This window comes from Alternaria postmessia (assembly GCF_024291825.1).
Source record: "Alternaria postmessia strain BMP 2775 chromosome Unknown scaffold_223, whole genome shotgun sequence".
NCBI classification, from domain to species: Eukaryota; Fungi; Ascomycota; class Dothideomycetes; order Pleosporales; family Pleosporaceae; genus Alternaria; species Alternaria postmessia.
In genome coordinates this window covers 1-17,372 of record NW_026260296.1, presented here as the reverse complement: position 1 = coordinate 17,372, position 17,372 = coordinate 1, and the positions used below count along the sequence as shown (strand labels likewise).

The 17,372-nt window shown below is 52.6% G+C and overlaps 9 protein-coding genes across 9 annotated transcripts; 5 read left to right on the top strand and 4 right to left on the bottom strand.

Moving 5' to 3' along the window:
- Nucleotides 1-411: 411 nt before the first annotated feature.
- On the bottom strand, nucleotides 412-1,375 carry J4E82_011538 (uncharacterized protein; the record flags this gene model as incomplete). The annotated part of the gene is made up of 3 exons (XM_051737742.1): nucleotides 412-1,113; nucleotides 1,167-1,316; nucleotides 1,364-1,375. Coding segments are annotated over 3 exons (864 nt in total), but the record flags the coding sequence as incomplete, so codon positions are not given.
- A 601-nt stretch (nucleotides 1,376-1,976) lies between these two features.
- On the bottom strand, nucleotides 1,977-3,253 carry J4E82_011537 (uncharacterized protein; the record flags this gene model as incomplete). Its single annotated transcript, XM_051737741.1, has 3 exons — nucleotides 1,977-2,936; nucleotides 2,982-3,069; nucleotides 3,120-3,253. The coding sequence occupies 3 exons, from the start codon at nucleotides 3,251-3,253 to the stop codon at nucleotides 1,977-1,979; spliced, it is 1,182 nt and encodes a 393-aa protein (XP_051582506.1).
- Nucleotides 3,254-3,528: 275 nt separating this feature from the next.
- Nucleotides 3,529-4,293, top strand: J4E82_011536 (uncharacterized protein; the record flags this gene model as incomplete). Its single annotated transcript, XM_051737740.1, has 4 exons — nucleotides 3,529-3,534; nucleotides 3,612-3,657; nucleotides 3,713-3,987; nucleotides 4,048-4,293. 4 exons carry the CDS (start codon nucleotides 3,529-3,531, stop codon nucleotides 4,291-4,293), a joined length of 573 nt encoding a protein of 190 aa, XP_051582505.1.
- A 479-nt stretch (nucleotides 4,294-4,772) lies between these two features.
- J4E82_011535 (uncharacterized protein) lies at nucleotides 4,773-5,745 on the top strand (the record flags this gene model as incomplete). Its single annotated transcript, XM_051737739.1, has 4 exons — nucleotides 4,773-4,779; nucleotides 4,835-4,966; nucleotides 5,043-5,379; nucleotides 5,472-5,745. The coding sequence occupies 4 exons, from the start codon at nucleotides 4,773-4,775 to the stop codon at nucleotides 5,743-5,745; spliced, it is 750 nt and encodes a 249-aa protein (XP_051582504.1).
- Nucleotides 5,746-6,420: 675 nt separating this feature from the next.
- J4E82_011534 (uncharacterized protein) lies at nucleotides 6,421-7,166 on the top strand (the record flags this gene model as incomplete). The annotated part of the gene is made up of 3 exons (XM_051737738.1): nucleotides 6,421-6,456; nucleotides 6,523-6,613; nucleotides 6,742-7,166. 3 exons carry the CDS (start codon nucleotides 6,421-6,423, stop codon nucleotides 7,164-7,166), a joined length of 552 nt encoding a protein of 183 aa, XP_051582503.1.
- A 340-nt stretch (nucleotides 7,167-7,506) lies between these two features.
- J4E82_011533 (uncharacterized protein) lies at nucleotides 7,507-8,677 on the bottom strand (the record flags this gene model as incomplete). Its single annotated transcript, XM_051737737.1, has 2 exons — nucleotides 7,507-8,355; nucleotides 8,405-8,677. The coding sequence occupies 2 exons, from the start codon at nucleotides 8,675-8,677 to the stop codon at nucleotides 7,507-7,509; spliced, it is 1,122 nt and encodes a 373-aa protein (XP_051582502.1).
- A 645-nt stretch (nucleotides 8,678-9,322) lies between these two features.
- On the top strand, nucleotides 9,323-10,671 carry J4E82_011532 (uncharacterized protein; the record flags this gene model as incomplete). The annotated part of the gene is made up of 4 exons (XM_051737736.1): nucleotides 9,323-9,488; nucleotides 9,547-10,182; nucleotides 10,235-10,452; nucleotides 10,501-10,671. 4 exons carry the CDS (start codon nucleotides 9,323-9,325, stop codon nucleotides 10,669-10,671), a joined length of 1,191 nt encoding a protein of 396 aa, XP_051582501.1.
- A 3,139-nt stretch (nucleotides 10,672-13,810) lies between these two features.
- J4E82_011531 (uncharacterized protein) lies at nucleotides 13,811-15,643 on the bottom strand (the record flags this gene model as incomplete). Its single annotated transcript, XM_051737735.1, has 1 exon — nucleotides 13,811-15,643. The coding sequence occupies one exon, from the start codon at nucleotides 15,641-15,643 to the stop codon at nucleotides 13,811-13,813; it is 1,833 nt and encodes a 610-aa protein (XP_051582500.1).
- A 443-nt stretch (nucleotides 15,644-16,086) lies between these two features.
- J4E82_011530 (uncharacterized protein) lies at nucleotides 16,087-16,332 on the top strand (the record flags this gene model as incomplete). The annotated part of the gene is made up of 2 exons (XM_051737734.1): nucleotides 16,087-16,218; nucleotides 16,267-16,332. The coding sequence occupies 2 exons, from the start codon at nucleotides 16,087-16,089 to the stop codon at nucleotides 16,330-16,332; spliced, it is 198 nt and encodes a 65-aa protein (XP_051582499.1).
- Between the last annotated feature and the right edge of the window lie 1,040 nt (nucleotides 16,333-17,372).

The window sequence follows — 17,372 nt, the reverse complement described above, 5'->3', positions numbered from 1 at the left end:
AAAATCTCAATCCCACTCCGGCCTACACCGACACCCCCTCCCCCTAACATGCAACACCCCCCTCCTCCCCGCCTCCACCATCCACCCCACCCACTCAATCTCATGTTCCACCACCCCCTTCCATTCCCCCGTCGCCACTCTCTCCTCTCTACTCCCCACCAGCCACCTCTCCAATCTCTCCGCACAAGGCAGTAAAGCCTTCATGACGCCATCTTCCGTGGCGTCTGGTTTCCTCTGCTCAAGATAAAGCATACGTTCGAGACGGGTGAGAAGGGAGAGTTGAATGGAGGCAGATTCGGTGTATCTAGAGAGGAGAGCCTGGGCGCGGGCTTTGAGTTGGATTGTGTCTTCTCGACTTGCGTGTGTACACGAAAGGTGTCGTTGCGGGCGCGCAAGGTGGAAGGAACCTACGTCGCGAAGGACGACGAGGTCGTCGAAAGATGGCGCGTTGGTTGTTGATGAACTGAAGCTTTGGCGGGGCGTTGGCTGTTGTGTCGGCTGTGAGTATTGCACAACATGTTGCATTTCATGTATCCGTGAAACCTCCTCTCCACTGTCCCAATTCAGATACTCGGTATTGCTAAATGACGTTGGCGTAGTCGGCGTATTTGGCTCCGTCTCGTGCCCCTGTTCTTCTGCACCTTCTGGATCCCACTCACACTCCGTATCCGGGTAGTCATCGGAATCATACATGAAGGTTTCCGAGTAGCTGAAGCCATAGCCTTCCTTCTTCTTCTGCCCCGGTTTGGTCAACACGGGAGCTTTGACCTCCTCCTCTTCGTAGATGGACCTTTGCGACGACACATACTGTACCGGAGACGCCTTTTCAGTCGAGTGAGAACTTGGACTTGAACTGGAGAAGGATTGGGTGGGCTTGGGGGCCATGGAGAGGCCGGAGAAGGATTGGTTGAAGCGAGCCTCGTTCTCGGAATGGAGTTGTCGCTCCACATCATCAATGAACGATTGGGAGAAGGAGAAGCGAAGTTGAATGTTTTGAGATTGCGATGGCTGATGCGACGCACTTCTTTGGACATCACGTGTTGGATTCATGTTGGACTCTGGTAGCACGACTGATGCAGCTCTTTGTTGCATGTTGCCAGTGTTGTTGTGTTGCTATAGCCAGGTCAGTCAACTTGGTTCCGTACCATGGAAGGAATGGTACGTACGGGGCCTCGCCATCTTGGTGGTCGCTTGCTCTTCCCTTCGCTTGCGCGACGCTCTTGCAGTTTGGTAGGTTCAGGTGCTGCTAGAAGAGGAAGTGGGTCGATGCTTCGACGCAGAGTAATTTGTCGCTGCTTTGTTGGACCTTCTCTTCGCTGACTACGATTAGATTCGTGATTGTTGGTATTGCGCGCCGACTTACCTTCACAGGCATGGTTTGGATGTGCATGCGCGACTTCGTGTCGGCTGTTTGCTATACGAGATGGTAGTCGCGTGTGTCTTCCTCAAGCGGCGGGCCTCGCGTGTCTTTAAGTGTGAGTATGGCAAAGTAAGAGTGTTGTGTTGATTGTTGATGTGGCGTGCGCCGTGTATACATCCTAGAGTACGCCGATCCGAAGGCGCGTTCGGGTCGCGTGAATGTTGACTAGCGTGGTTAGCGCAAAACACGACTCTCGTCCTATCACCACGGTGATTCTCAGAGTCTTGATACACTCTGCCCCACTCTTGTGTAGTACAACATCACAGCTGCGATTCTCCAATGGTGCGGATGAAGCCTTGTCAAACTGCTTTTGCGCGTGCGAATGCGGCGGTTTCTGAAGACTCTCTCGTCGCTCTTTTGCCACAACATGCAATGGCCGTGCTACTTCCCTCCAGTCTTGACACTCAATCACCCCGCACTATCGTAGTACAACATCACGTTTTCGATCGTTGGTCGGCGGCGATTCAAATCTTGTCGCATTGCTTCTGCGCATCGTATGGTATCATTTTGCCAACACTCCTGCATGCATCTTCTGCCACAACTCATGTGGGTAGCGCTACTTCTTGCCCGTCTCTAGCAACTCCACGCCTGTCCTTACAACGCCAATCGCTGCGCCTGTCTGGATGGCTTCGCTTCCGCCTCCACTCAACCTGTACTCTATATCTGCCAGGCCTGCCATCCACGTCACCATGACCTGGGGTGGAACGTCGTTACTGACCAGCTCCTCACTAATAGCCGTCAGGATATCTGCCAACGCAAGTCCCTTCATGATCTTCAGGTTGTTGACCGTCCTCAAACACTCCGTCATATCGTTCTTCGATAGCAACGTCTCGATGATGTACTTGATGTCTGAGGGGTGCGGGGCTGCTATGCAGTCGTAGATGGTAGTCTGCGTGATCTGATCGCGTACGATAGTGCTCGGGTCGGATGCAGGCTTGCCCGGTGTTTGAAGCGGCGTGCTCGATGCGTGGCACGCCTGCAGTACATTTAGCGCGCGCCTCATGTCTCCTTTGCTGAGCGTGACAAGCGAGTCGGTGGCATCTTGTGTGACGTTGACCTTCTCCTCCTCGATGACTTTGTCAACTAAATTCCTAATGTCCTGATCCTTGAGCGGAGAAAACCTGAACCTCGTGCACCGCGACAACAGCGCAGGAGAAAGTTTGTGTGTGTAGTTTGCGATGATACAGAAGCGTGTGTTGGCGGTGTACTTCTCCATGATGCGTCGCAGGGCCATCTGGGCGGTCGCAGTCATGGCATCTGCCTCGTCCAGGATGATGAGCTTGAATGTCGCAAGCGATGAGTCTCCTGCTTTAGGCGCCGCAGCGAAGATCTGCTTTGTGCTACTGAATGTTTTGATCTGCTCTCGCACGACGTCGATACCTCTGTCATCTGAAGCGTTGAGTTCTAAGACCATTTGTCGCATGTTCTTGTTCCCGTATATGCGACGTGCGAGTGCGAGGACGGTCGACGTCTTTCCGGTACCTGGTGGGCCATATAGGAGGAGGTGAGGCAGTCGCTGTAGAATTTAGCGGAGTTTCGTGAAAAGAGAAGCAGATCGTACATTTGAGTCTACGAATTTGTTGATAGTAGCTATTATATCCTTGTGGCCTTCGACGTCATCTAGAGAGTTTGGCCTATATTTCTCTACCCTGTGCATGGTCAGCAGCTGTCTGGAAAGTAGATCCTTCTGGAGTCTCACCATGGCAAAGAGTCCTCAGCCTCAACAGGCAGGTTTGCAGCGCTCCTCTTGCCTTTCTTCTGGTCTCCGCCAAATGTGATAGAGTTGTCTACGGCGGGCGCATCCACGTCCATCTCATCTTCGAAGTCGGACATTGCGATGGCTGAACTGGTGCTGCCGGCTGCTTTATTGGATATTGAGGTCGGATTGGGGGAGTACAACTGGCGGATTGGCGGTATGTAGTCTGCTAGCAAGAAAGTTGGGGAGACGCGCCGCGCGCAGAGACGCGTTGATTGGCCGCTTAGTCACCCCCGCCTGGTCAGCCCTATGAGCACACCTCACCAAGCGGAGCTGCCCCGTCACCTCCGCCGAGCTCCAAGACAACAAGAACACCGCCAGACACAACACCACATTGGCAACATCACCCACCATGCCCGTAAGTTACAGACACATAATCAATACATACGCTTCCAAGTATGCATTCGAGGAGATCAGGCAGCTAACACCTCCCAGGCTTACCACTCTGTCTTCCTCGATGAGCCCAATCAGCAATTGATTGGTACAGCTGCCCCCTCAAGCTTCGCCATGTACAGCACAAACTGACGGCCCGCCAGGCAACTTCGCCCTCCTCCCACTCCGCACACGAACCCGTGGCCCTGCCATCCAACTGCCAGCCCTGCCCGCCGACGTCACAGAGCTTACCATCGATGCCTCACACGACTCATACGACCCTCTAGACGAGATCCTCGCCCTCTTCCGCGCCAACACATTCTTCCGCAACTTTGAAATCAAGGGACCGGCCGATCGCGTACTCATCTATGGCATCCTGTACGTCAGCGAGGTATTGGGCAAGATCAAGCCGGGCATGAGCCGGAGAGAAGCTGAAAAGGTATGGTATCCTTGAGAAGTCTTGTCAGGAAGGCAGGACGGAAGCTGATCATGCGGACAGGCTGTCATGAACATTGCGCTCGACACCAACTTTGCGATTCCAGGCGACGCTGGATTCCCGCTGAACCAGGCTTTCGAGGCCCCCGCGGACAGGAACGGAGCAGAGGTGCTGCGACAGTACATTATGCAGATGCGACAAGAGCTGGCTACACGGTTACTCAACAGGGTGTACGCGGACGAGACCAACACACCGAGCAAGTGGTGGCTGAGCTACACCAAGAGGAAGTTCATGGGCAAGGCTTTGTAAAAGGGTAGTTGACTAGGTCGCAGCATGAGCCGGAAGATATGTAAAAGCTCATGAGGATTTTTCAAGTCAACAGCAATGGTCCAGTTTGCGACAATGGTCCAGTATTCCCGTCTTATTCGTTCCAAAGCCTCTTTCTAGTCAAAAGTGTCCTAACCGTATTTCGACGTCTCGTGATACCGCACCAATTTCCAGGGTCTAGCCACGCACTGACGTCATGAGCTGTTGTTCTGCACCACCCGCGTTTGGGCGGACAGGTAGGCGCAAACGGAGAGTTTCTATTTGCTTGGTTGCTCTAGCTCATGCTACGGCTTTCACATCAAAACCACAACAACCCGACTCTTGATCTCTAATTCTTTTGCTGTCGGCGCGTTTAATTCGGCGGTTCCATTACGCGGCTTTTCATACCATCGCTTTGCATGTCCCAGGTGCTTTCGCTTCTTATTAGCAGTCTAGCCGGACCGACAGATCAGATACCGACGATGCAGGGTACGCCAAGATCGATATGGGATTACGGCTAATCCAAAGGCTCACATGTACATAGGTAGTCGAGAAGATGATGATTGGTGCGACGTCTCGGACGAGGCCATACCCAAGGAGGATTCCAAACCGGCTGTCGACCCACAAGACATTGAGGGCGCATCTGACGACAAAGAAGTCGGGAAAGATACATCCAGTACGTCCGATTCTCCAAACACATGAGAACCAAAAGAGCCACGCTATGCGACTGGAGACGCCCACTAACCGCACAGTGCCCACCCTCTTCAGCACCGCTCTACCCCCCTGTGGCCTCCTCCCCCAACTCGCCTACGACAACATAGTCCACCGCCTCCGCGCCCTTTGGCTTTCACGCTCTCAAAATCCCTCCGCCAACCTCTCCGTCACCAGCCTCTGCCGCGTAATCCTAGCGGACCTCAAGACCGAAGAAGATCAACCCATTTCGCAAGCCCTTAACCCCTGGCGCCGCTCCTCCGTCTTCGCATACGAAGTCCGCTGGGCGCGGTATTTTGTCCGAGAAGCGGAAACCATGGATAAGCGACCGACGATGACGGAGAAGCAAGCTGATAAACAGGATTTCATGGATCGCATGTAAGTTTATATCTTACTGTTCCGGTGTGGATTTTTCGCGCACACGTGAGACATGGGAAATTGACTCTTTTTTTGCGCTAATGCGCTCCTAGGTATCCTATTCCCAAGGAATTAAAGATTGTGGTGGCGAATAGGAAGAATCAGAAGCAAGTGCTGGATCTATGGAAGGAGTGGCATCATGGGAAGAGAGGTACGGTGGAGACGGAGGATCCTGGGCTTGGTGTTGGTGGGGCGAGGGAGGAGGAGGTGGGTGTAGATGGTGTGAAGAAGATGGATGGTGGTGGTGAAGAGGGAGAAGCTGGGAGTGAGGGGAATGAGGATGTGGAAAGGACCTCCGAGGAGATCATGGAGGAGGCACAGAAATAGTTACGAAGGGTGGATCAGGAGTTCTGTGTCTTTCTTATCATGCATCGCTAGAAGTCGGGGGGTGGAGTTGTCGAAGACGCCGGAGAAATGGTTTACTTTCGAGAGGTTTTGGTAGATCTGTTTCTTAGTTCTCCTATCTCAAGTTGGCGGGAAGGTTTCTATTCTATTTTTTCATATGCATTCGATACCCCAGCTCCCCATCCAGTGCATTCATGCTCTCATCCCACGCCAACGACCGTGGAGATGTGCTACGTGAATCTGGACAAGACAGGATCTTTTCACTTCTCGCTCCTTCATGTCTTACAATTTATGTCTTCATCTTTGTTCGTCACCCATCGCCTTGATGTGGGGCCGGGATGAGGGTGAGAGCAGGATGCCAATCTCCTGGTTGGGTGACGGACTCACCTTCACTTGGGCTCACCAGCCTGCTCTCATCCTCCTCGCTCCTTAGTGAGGGTATAAAACCAGGTCATTCTCACAACCTCCCCAGCTTTCCTTCTACATCCCAACACCTACCAACAACTGCCTGGCGTCACCTTTCATCAACCTTTTTCTGTCCTGCCTCACAGCATCCTGAACTGCTCTACAAAACACAACAACAGATTGTAAGTCCAGAATGCTTGCTCAACCATCTGTATGCTGATAGTCTGGTAGATATTCTGCCTTGTCTCCACGATGCCAATCAAGTGGACCTCGGAGTTGGATGCCATCGTGAGTGCACTTCCAGCCCCCCCGCAATCGCATCGGTGATGTCGCTGTCGCTGACCTAATTTGCAGCTTCTCCACGGCGTCTTTGAAAAATGCAACATCTCCTTCAACAAGAGCCTTTGTACCAAGATCGCTGAGCGCGTTTCTGCCGCTGGCATGGGTATGTGCATCCCTCACTGATCCGATCCCACTCCCGCCTCCAGCATCGCATCCAGCCCCACATCCTCAATATTCCTCTCTACTGCTGCTGCTGCTCTCGCCATTTAGTAAACTAACACACCCACCTAGAATGCACAGCCAAAGCTGTCGAGAACCGCTTGTACTCGTGGAAGAAGAAGAATGTCTCCGGCCAGACCAACCTCAATTCCGCCACCAACACGCCGTCCAAGTCCTCCGCTGCGAATACTCCAAAGTCTACTCCCCGTCCCCGTACTAAGACGACTCCTCGTAAGAAGAAGCAAGTTTCCGAGGAGGTTGACAGCGATGGCCCTTCCGGTCTCATCGATGAAGATGAGGTTCTGAGTCCGACTGCCGCGAGGGGCAAACGCGGTATGAGCGGTGGTGTAAAGAGGAAGGTGGAGTACAAGGAGAGTGATGCCGAGGAAGAGGGAGGGGTGGAGGAAGATTATGTTCCCATGGCGAAGAGGGTCAAGGCTGAGCCGGTTGAAAACGACAAGATCTTCTGCGATGACTTGGTTGAAGACGAGGTCTGAGGAGTTTGCTAGGTGCATATGTCAGTGGTGGGACGTGGATGATGCTGAGTGCTCGGTTCGATGAGCGCGTCCAAGAACGAGATTTATTGTTTGCTGTTTGACGCAGAGTAGCGGCGAGGCTTTGAGTGTTCTGAATGGTGCATGCCTTGAAGATAACCATATCTAGAGTCTGAGCTCGGATCCTTTACAAAGAACAATTCTACGCTGCTGCGAGTATTCAATCAGTCTCGTAATTAGTACTTGTACTCAAGATGCACACATTAATGATCAGCGTAAGCCCAAAGACACTGCATTAAATTTCACAGCTATTATCACGGCCGAGGTCACCTTGAGTGACAGCTTACTGTGGCCAGGTAACTGAATCCCACTCCTTAGCATCCTTCCTGATCCTAGCATCCACTGTATCTGTTCCAGCACCGACATATAGAACCTTCGAGTACACAGACTCGCCCCAGAAACTGAAGGTAGTATTGGCAGGGATGAAAACAACATCTCCAACAGAGAGTGTGGTAGTGCCTTCGAAACCACCAACGTCAACGCTGACTAGACCGTCAACGACTTCAAGCGCAGTATGGCCGGGCAGCGAATATGTAGCAGGCTCAGCTCCTGTGGCAGGTTTCGACAAAGTCATGGTGCCTTCGGTGAAGTTGCCGTCAGACTGCTGGCTCGTGATAAAAGGCTCGACAATGGTGTATGAGGAATCTTTGTCGCCAGCGAGATACTTTGGTCCGTAACCCTTGGCGATGAAAAAGGGTGTCTTAGAATCACTACCGAGCTCATTGCTGCCGCTGTGCCAGATTGCATCCTCCTCAGTAGCACCGTTTGCGCCAAAGTCCATCGGTGGGCTGAAAGTCAGCTCTGCGTAAACATCGTAGCCCTCGAGTGTGGTGATTAGGCTGGAGTCGCCTCCGGGATCGGAGAAATTTCCTTGTGGGAAGGGCGAGTTGGTGCTGGAAGTGTAGTTGTCGCTCGCGAGGAAGTAGAAGAGGTCTTCGAAACCACCAGGCTGGATCACGCCGACAAGCTCGACAAATGGATCAAGCAGCTGGAAAGTGTGGGTTGTATCATGAGGAACGGCACCGTAGTCACCCGGTGTCAGGATCCTTCCTGATGTGGCGTTGTCTTTGCTCGTCCAGAGAGCGTACCGTCCCTTGAGGCAGTAGAAGTTCTCGTAGTGGATCGCGTGAGTCTTGATCTGTTAGCATTTGACTATACCTTGCCATTTCATAGAGACATACATGAGGCAGTACACCAAGGCTTGTACTGGCCGGGGCAGCAGTGCTGATAAGTGTGAAGGCGTAGTCCGAAGAAGGACCGGTAACCGGGAAGCGGTAGACTTGAGACCCGACTCGAACTCCGTCTAGGGAGTATGCACGCACGACATAGGGGCGCACATAGTCGGGAACCTTAGTGACAACAAGATCTCCAGCTGCTTGCGCTGCACGAGCATGTGAACTCGAAGGTACGCCTGCAGCGAGACCTACGAGGGTTGCAAAAGCGCCGAGAAGCATGATTGAAGGCGCCGAGTTCAGATCTACGGGTGAGCTGCTGCTGTCGATTGTGACCTTCGTGAGTAGGAGACAGAAGGATTAAATAACCCCGACATCGAGTCTCTCATCGTATCTCCATGTAGATTGTACAAACTAATCATCGCGACTGTTCCTGGCATGCTGTGGGTACACGTATACGTAACGCGAGTGGGTCAACACAGGGGTGCTCGGCTAAGGTTTGTTCCTTCGATAAACAGATCTCGGTGGTGGTATCGATCGGGACCCGATCCTGGTTCTCTATTTATTTGCTTCGGGTTACATCCGTCGTTCAGCAACAAAACTACAACGTAGTTAAATTACCCGCACTTGCGTACATCCTCCCGCAGCTTCCTAAAATTGCGTACCTGCCGTACGCGGCTAGCTAGCAATCCGAAAGAGTAATTTCGGAATCGGCCCGCGTGAATGCTGGTAGTTGAGAGCGGTAGTTCTGTTATGCTATAGTAGTAGACAAGAATGTGGTTGTACAGAACGCAACGCTTCATGATCTGTGCATGGCGCTCTCGGAAACATTTCCGATGGCTCTCCGCGTCAACTCTTCCTGGACTGTCCTCTTGAACTTCATAGTTAAAATATCCCCAAGAACACTGATATGCTCAACCACACATCATGATCGCTTCGACACAGCGCAGCGCGCAGCCACGCATCTCAGCTCAGCAAGTTGCCGCTGCTTCTCGGCACATGTCGACCACCTCCACGCCACGTGTGGCGGTGCTCTATCAAGAACTCGAGCCACCGTTGATCAACGGAGTGCGCAAGCCTAAGAAGTCTGGGGGTACGGAGTTGCGCATCTTGCGTGTGGGCATTCAACTATGACTGACAGCTGTACCAAGGATACAGAGATTCTGGAGCGGACATCGCATACGTGCTGAAACACCAGTGCGCGATAGATGTCATCACCCCAGTTTCCGCTCCCGACCCTGAAAGAGATGCAGACTGGTGTTTTGGAGATTCAGAACGTGGAATGATGGACGCGATCAAGAAGGGAGCAACACACTTCTGGGCGAACACCATACTCTTCGCGAATCATCCACTGCAAACATCGCCCAGTCTGACAAGTGTGGCTAAGACATTGAAGGTTGTTGGTCAGCCGCCCAAACTGGTCGAACAATACGATGACAAGTCTTTTGTCAACAATCTTCTCCGTGCTCGCGGCGGCTTTACGCTACCCGGCGCTCACGACGTTCACGACGAGCAAGCTCTTGCGGATATTCTTCGGGTTGATCTAAAATATCCTGTGGTCGCAAAGCCTGTCCGAGGCCGAGGTAGTTATGGCGTCAAGGTATGTCGTTCGCCAGAAGAACTGAACGAGCACTGCCGTGGTTTGTTGAAGGAGGAGACATCCGTGATCATCGAAGACTATCTTGCTGGGCAGGAAGCGACCGTCACCGTGATGCCGCCTTCGTCAGCCACAGGACAGAATGACTACTGGGCAATGCCAGTCGTGGAACGATTCAATCACGCTGACGGTCTGTTGGCCCCAAGTATCAAGCTGAAGGAATCTCTGCTGACTGTAGACAGGTGTGGCACCGTACAACGGCATTGTTGCTGTTCTTCAGAATTCACGATGTCTGTTTGAGAGTGAACATGAATCTGACCCACACTATAGTGAGATACAGTCTCAGTGCATTGAGGTAGCAAAACTACTCCAGTGTACTGCTCCAATGAGAATTGATGTTCGTCGATTCGAAGAGAATGAATCGTCACCATTCGCTTTGTTCGATGTCAACATGAAGCCGGTAAGTCAACACACGCTTGCTTTTTCTGACATGCTGACGCGTGGTCAGAACATGACAGGCCCTGGTAGACCCGGGAGGGAGCAGCAAGCTAGTCTGAGTGCATTGGCTGCTGCCGGTTTGGGGTGGGATTACCCAACTCTGCTGTTGAAGATACTCGAGTCGAACTGCTCGCTGCATGATCTGAGGGATGTCAAATTGTCGTCAGTCGTTCGTGCATAACTGTAGTGTGTATTTAATTCAATCACACAACTATGATGGTTTGTGTGGTGATGTCGGGAAACATTGCAGCTAACAATACATCAGAAGGTGCTTCGTGCCATTGGTCTTCTTCATCAACGTCCCAGGAGATACCCAACTCGAACCAACCAATACGCCGGAAAATCTTACATGAATCGCCGTAGTCTTTATCGCTTGCTGATGGCAGTGACTCGACAACCAGACAGACAAGATATCCCGCAGCGGCATCATCACTGCCTGTCATGCGAAGCGGAACAACATGGTAAACGCTCTTTGCCATGGCAGGGTCTTGCAACTCATCCCAGGAGAGTCTATAGCTCACCGAAGACACATGTTCGATGTCCAAGATCTCGAATCGCTCTCGCCTTTTGTTCTCCTCCGGCAAGGATACGCTGAACATCCAAGCACGAAACTTCAAAGCCCCGTCTTCTATGTTTCCATACGGATTACTGGGCTGAGATGGGGACATAGAAACGCCTTCGAAGTCTATCAGAGATTCTGTTGTGTCGTAGACATCTACATCAGGATACACGATCCCGTCCGGAACTGATGCCCAACTCCATGATGGCGCTATAGCGAGGTATCGTCTTCTTAGATCCATAGAGCAAGGATCTTTAGAGCGCCAAGAGAGGCATTCCACAAGATGTTCTCCCCATATGCCTGCAAAGTATGTGGGCCCGAACTGCTCCACTGGTACAGATCTTGCAATTGATGACAACGCTATCAAACGGTCTGTTAGCTGCGTAAAACCTGACATTGAGTAGGACTCAATGAAAAAAAGCCATTTTCTGAACGTCAGCAGAGAAGGATGTTCAAACCAATCATCATCGTCAGTTGCATCAAATGCTTGGCACTCCAACAAGACTCCCTCTTCGGTGAAATGTAGTATCCTTCGCGAGAGCAAGCGCTCTTGTGCAACCCAACCACGTCTATTCAAGCTGGACGCAAAGACTGAACCATAGTACACGTGGCTCGCCAACATGGAGGGCAAAAACATAGGCTGTGTTGCTCCGTCTTCTGTCTCTTGAGAAATACTGCATGGTGTAACGTACTCTGTCCCGGCTCGAGATAAAAAGCCTTCATCAGGATTGCTGGAGCAAGTAGCCGCAATGTTGCAGGTTGCATTTTCGTAGACAAGCCACATGCGTGGTCCTTCCGTGTTCCAATCGTTGAAATTGCCATGTGCACTAGGCTGTACTATACACATGGCATCGATCCAGATGAAGCGTATCTTCAAGGCACGGGCAACGATTATAGCATCCTTGAATGTCTGTGGTAGGCTTTCGAATAACGAAACTTTTTCCCCTGTAAATTCTGTGCTTAACATGCAGCCAGGTGGCCCCTTGCCCCAGCGATACGTTAAGGTACAGTAGTTGGACAGCTGATCGACCGTTGCGCGGGTCGTGCTGATCCATGCTTGCACGTCAAGCGTGAGAATATGATCGCCATGAGAGAGGTCGAGTAGACGGCGAGGAAGCTGTTCCACTTTGGCTGGTATGCCCCTTTTGACTGGTTCACAGTCATGGTGTTCATCCTTGTCGCCGAGCACGCAAGCTTCCAAAAGCTCACACGCATGCAGTACTGGGTTATAAGGAGTCTTCAGAGCCGGTATTGCTGCATGGAAAGCAACAGGCTTCATGTCGAGAGCACGACTCCATTGAAATGAAGGAATCTGTATGAAAGATATGTATCCATCTTCGTCATTAGGGCCGACCGAAAGAGCGATCTCGGTATGACAGTCTTGAAGCACGATTGCGGCCTCATCTTGCAGGTGTCGAAGGTTCGTTGAAGAAACCTTCTCCGGATATTTCCTAACAAATGTGCATAGCTCGCAACCAGTCGTCTCAGAGAGTCTGATCAACTCGGGTCCTGAGGGCCATGTACGAATTCGTATCATCGACTTATCTGGGACCTCTTTCGGAATCAGTGCTTTGCTACAATCGAGACATCGGGGCATCGCGAGGATTACGTGGGGGATGTGTTTCGATTGAGCTGGTACGACTGATACAGATGTTCCTTTGATTTACTGGAGGTTGACGCTTGTATGCTAACGGTCATTTGTTTTGTGCTTCAATGAATAGTAAGGCAATAAATCCGATGACTTGGGTGTTTCAAAAAATTAACGATCGGAGGGCAGTCATCGTAAAGAGGCGCGCTTGCAGGTGTGGATATGCGTACTCGCTCCCGAACGTGATGTGTGGCACATGAAGTAGAGGCCGATGGCAACCACCAATCAGTGACGGACCACAGCAAATCCGCGTAGCAGATGTGCAAACCGAAGATGAAAGATGCGAAATGAATGCTGAAGCGAATCGCCAGGAGGGAAGAACACCAAAGCAAGCCGAAGATGAGAAGGAAAGAGGTGAGGACTCAGCGGGGTAGACCACCAGGCTGAATTTGCCAAGCCTTCTTCACTGCGCCTCCACGGTCGACCGCCCAATCACGTGTACCAGCCAATCACAAACAAACTGGCAAGGATCGGCACTATTGAAATGTGTGATATAGAGACCCTTGAGTTACGGAGTGGTATTTTCCAAAAGTGGTACGTTGTGCTTCTCCGTAACCGTGGAAAGTGCGCGAGACATATGCTGACTCATTTGCAGCCATGTACACTATCGTGATAACCCCCTCTCACACACGACCATTCAACGTACTCCTCTTCAAGTGCCAATCTCCCACCTACCCATCATGAAAAAGCGCGATATTCGACCACGGCCAAGTCGCACGCATCCTCAACGCCATCAAACATCATGTAATCATCTTTGATTCACTACGTACTACGACTATCTAATGCTATCCTATGCTACCTAATCGTATACTGGTATCTATAATCACACAGGCACCACCACATTCCCACCCGACAATCGCTACACTCCTCTCTCTGTCTCCGCCCAAAACCTCTCCTCATTGCACAACGCCGTGAAAATGCCGAAAAAAAAAGATACGCTCTAGAAAAGAGGTCGTGATAAGTGAACGAAAAAAAAACCACGCCAATCCCCCCTCCCCAACCTAGAAAGATGAAAAAACCCCTTCATTGCCCGAAAAAAAAAAAGCCAGTACCATCTTGGACAAGTTACCTTGGAATCTCCAATCGTTCAGACTTGCCGCCTGGCAAGCACTCCTACCGCCTACGATAAATATCGTTATTATCCCTCTCTCTTTCTCTCCCACCACCACCACCCCCATCCCTCCTCCCATCCCCCCTCCTCTCCGGACTCCTACTCCTCGTCCTCCCATCCCTCCTCTCCCTCTCCCTCGCCGCAAACCCCCTCCCAGGACCATCCTGCCTCTCTCTATACGCGCCACGATTCCGCTGCTGCTGCTGATGATGATGATGATGATGAGGATCCGTATACCCACCACCTTCACGCGAGTTACCCGAGTCCCTCGAACCCCGTCTCGCATTCCTATCATCAGGTTCCCTACTCCGGCGTGGCGGGCCTTCAGCACCATAACTAGGGATATACGTATCGCCGCCATTGGCATTCGCAGCGATAGCAGCAGCACCAGCGGATTGATGAGGGGGTCCTCGTCTCCTGTCCACGCCATCAGGCCCATATCTCGGGACAGGAGGAAGCGGATGTCTGCCATCTGCCGGCGGCGCAGGCAGTCCATTATGTCCTCTCTCCGCACCATTGCCCCAATTTGGTCGTCTGTCACCACCCGGTGGTGGCGGCGGGGGTCTGTGTTCGTAGTTTCTTCTATCATAGCCACCTCTTGGTCCTCTGTTGTCGACGCCCGGTGGCCCGCGGTCCTGCGGCCCGCCATTGTATCGTCTATCGCCGTTTTGTTGCCACGATTGCGGGGGTGGCCCTTGGCCTGTCCACTCGCCGTTTGGTCCGCCGCCTACGGTGCCGCCTTGGGGTGCGGGTGGGAGTGCTTGTTTCTGGCCGCGCGCATTCCGTCGATCGAGTTCGTGCGAGTCGGCAAAGTGCGGGATGTCTTCTTCGCGCATGGGGAGCGGGGATTCGCGGAAGTAAGGGTGGTCGATTGCGTCGATGGCGTTGATTCTCTTGCGCCAGTCGAGGCGCATGAGGTCTTTTATTAGGGAGAGGCCGACGGGCGAGAGTTCGCGGAATCGCTGGGCAATGTTGCCGGTGCTGGGGGCGAAGGCGCGGATGGGGTCTGCGCCAGGGAGTTCGTGCCAGCCGGGCATGCTCGTGTCGTTTGGGGAGCCGACGAGCTCGAAGATGATTTGCGCTTGGTGAATGTCGCTCTGGCCGGCGAGGATGGGCTTGCGCTTGAACATCTCGCCAAAGACGCAGCCTGCGCCCCACATGTCAATGGCAGGGGTGTACTTCCTCAGCTGCAGGAGGAGCTCTGGTGGCCGGTACCATCTGGTAACGACCAGTGTAGTGTACTCGCGCTTGGCTTCGCCATTGCCCCTGCCCCGTTGCGGCACCGCTTCGTCGTAGTGGCGCGCGAGACCGAAATCTGCTATCTGTAGCCGTCCGCGGTTGTTGATGAGAAGGTTGGCGGCCTTCATGTCTCGATGTAGGATGTGGTTGTCGTGGAGATATCGCAGGCCCTTAAACAGTTGCAGCATGTAGCACTTGATCTGCGCTTCTTGGAACCGGACTTCGGGATTATCGAGCAGGCCTGACAGGTCGTGGTCCATGTAAGGCGTCACCATGTATAAGATGGCGCGTTTCCGGCCCTCAGCCTTGGGTCGCTCCACGGCCATCTCCTCGAGCTTGAGGACGTTTTCGTGCGACAGCATCTTCAGCAGCTTGATTTCTCGCAGCGCTGTGATGGGGAAGCCGTCCTTTTCGTTGTGCATCAAAATCTTCTTGAGCGCAAAGATGCTGCCAGTGGCCTTTTGCCGCGCCATATGGACTTCACCAAAAGTACCCTCTCCGAGTTTCTTCATCATTTCATAGTCGGCGATTTTGCTGCATCCCTTGAAGCGCCGCTGCAGGGTGCGCGATGGCGTTGCGCCCGCTGAGTTGGCCATATCGGCGATGGCGGTGACTAGTGTTGGTGATGGAGGCTTCGCCGTTACGCTTCGTCGTCGCTGCTAAGTGGTCCGCGGAACAGTTGTCCGCAGGAAGTTGCGTTGTCGCTATGTTTCGAGTCGGGCGATGAGATACAACCAAGGATGTGTGGTCGCGATGGCGTGCGCTGCCATGGATAGAGAATGGGAAAGCAGAGGCTATTGCGCAGACATGATAGTAGATGTTGGAATGTTCGCAGATGAAGGAGCAAAGAACGCGATCCGCAGTCGTGATGCCAGCCTTGGCGCCGAAGCGCTAGCGTAGCTTCCGATCGACCTTAACCACACCTCACTCACCAAAGACGTCAACCGGCCATTGCACGACACAGCTTGCAGGTACGACGCCCCGCCCAGACAATGCAGACATGCCGCGATGCTGACACGTTCTCAGGCTCACAAACACCATGCAACCCACACTGGCCCGCATGGGCCCGCCCAAATATGCGCAGATGCCGAACCACCCCATCCACATCCACCCGGTCCGACCGCTGTACCGATTCATGGCTACCGGCCTCGGCGCCTCCATGTGGTTCTTCGTACGTGGTATCGATAGACGCGGAGACGCACGGCGCTAACAATGGCAGTTGATGTACCGCGCGAAGAAGGACGGACCAGCGCTTCTGGGCTGGAAGCACCCGTGGGACCACTGAGCTCTCGACGAGCAAGATGGAGGAGCTTGGGAAGCTATGGATATATTGAAAAATACACTGTAACCATGGCGGGTGTATATACCAAGGAATGCGAACAACGGGCTCAAACCGATGACTGCAATATCCGCGCAGACAGCGCCAAGAACTCTGAACTCCAGAAGAACATCATACCGTCTGTCCATCTCCCGATCCCGCGACTACCACACTGCCTGGCACCATTCGATACCGCGGCTTCTTGCCAAGTCCTGAAATCATCGAATCACACCAAAGTTCCTCCACAACAATTGTGACTCAGCGCGACATGTGATGAGAATGAGATTAGATATTACTCAGCCTATCTATACACCATTCAGCCATCCCCCTGACGACTCATTGTTCCCATCCCTCTCCCCATCCAAGCTTTTCCCGCTTATTCAGGCTTCTCAAACAGATAGTGACTAACACCCCACGTGTCACCCCCATCCCACCTAAACAGCTCACTACAAGCCAGATAAAATACCTGCCACCTGTTCCACCACGTCAACGCACCATCTTTGCCATACGTCTCCTCCAACCCCTTCCAAATACTCTCCTTGTTGCTCAGCATAGTCGTCAACCAATCCTCACACGTCTTACTATAATGCATACCGCTAACCCACCACTGCCTCTTAATCCTAAGATCATCTTGAAAGAAGAGGAGCAAATCAGCACTCGGCATCGTGCCGCCCGTGAAGAAGTGCTCCGTCATCCACCCGCCTTCAAAATCATACGGCGTATCCTTGTGCGCAAAAATATGCACAAACAACTTGCCGCCTGGTTTGAGAGCGCGGCTGACCTTGGCCATGAGCAGCGAGTAATTCTTCATGTGCTCAAAGAGCTCAATGGAAAGAACGCGGTCGTACTTTTCCGGCTCGAATTCGTGGTCCACGACGTCGCTGTTACAAGGTAACAAGGAGTTGCTTCCTTTTGTTATGCAGGCCGCAGGAAGGAAGACCATCGGGATAGCCGCGATGGAAGGTCGCTGATCCAAGGCGGGGCCTGGGATCACGTGACGTGCCATC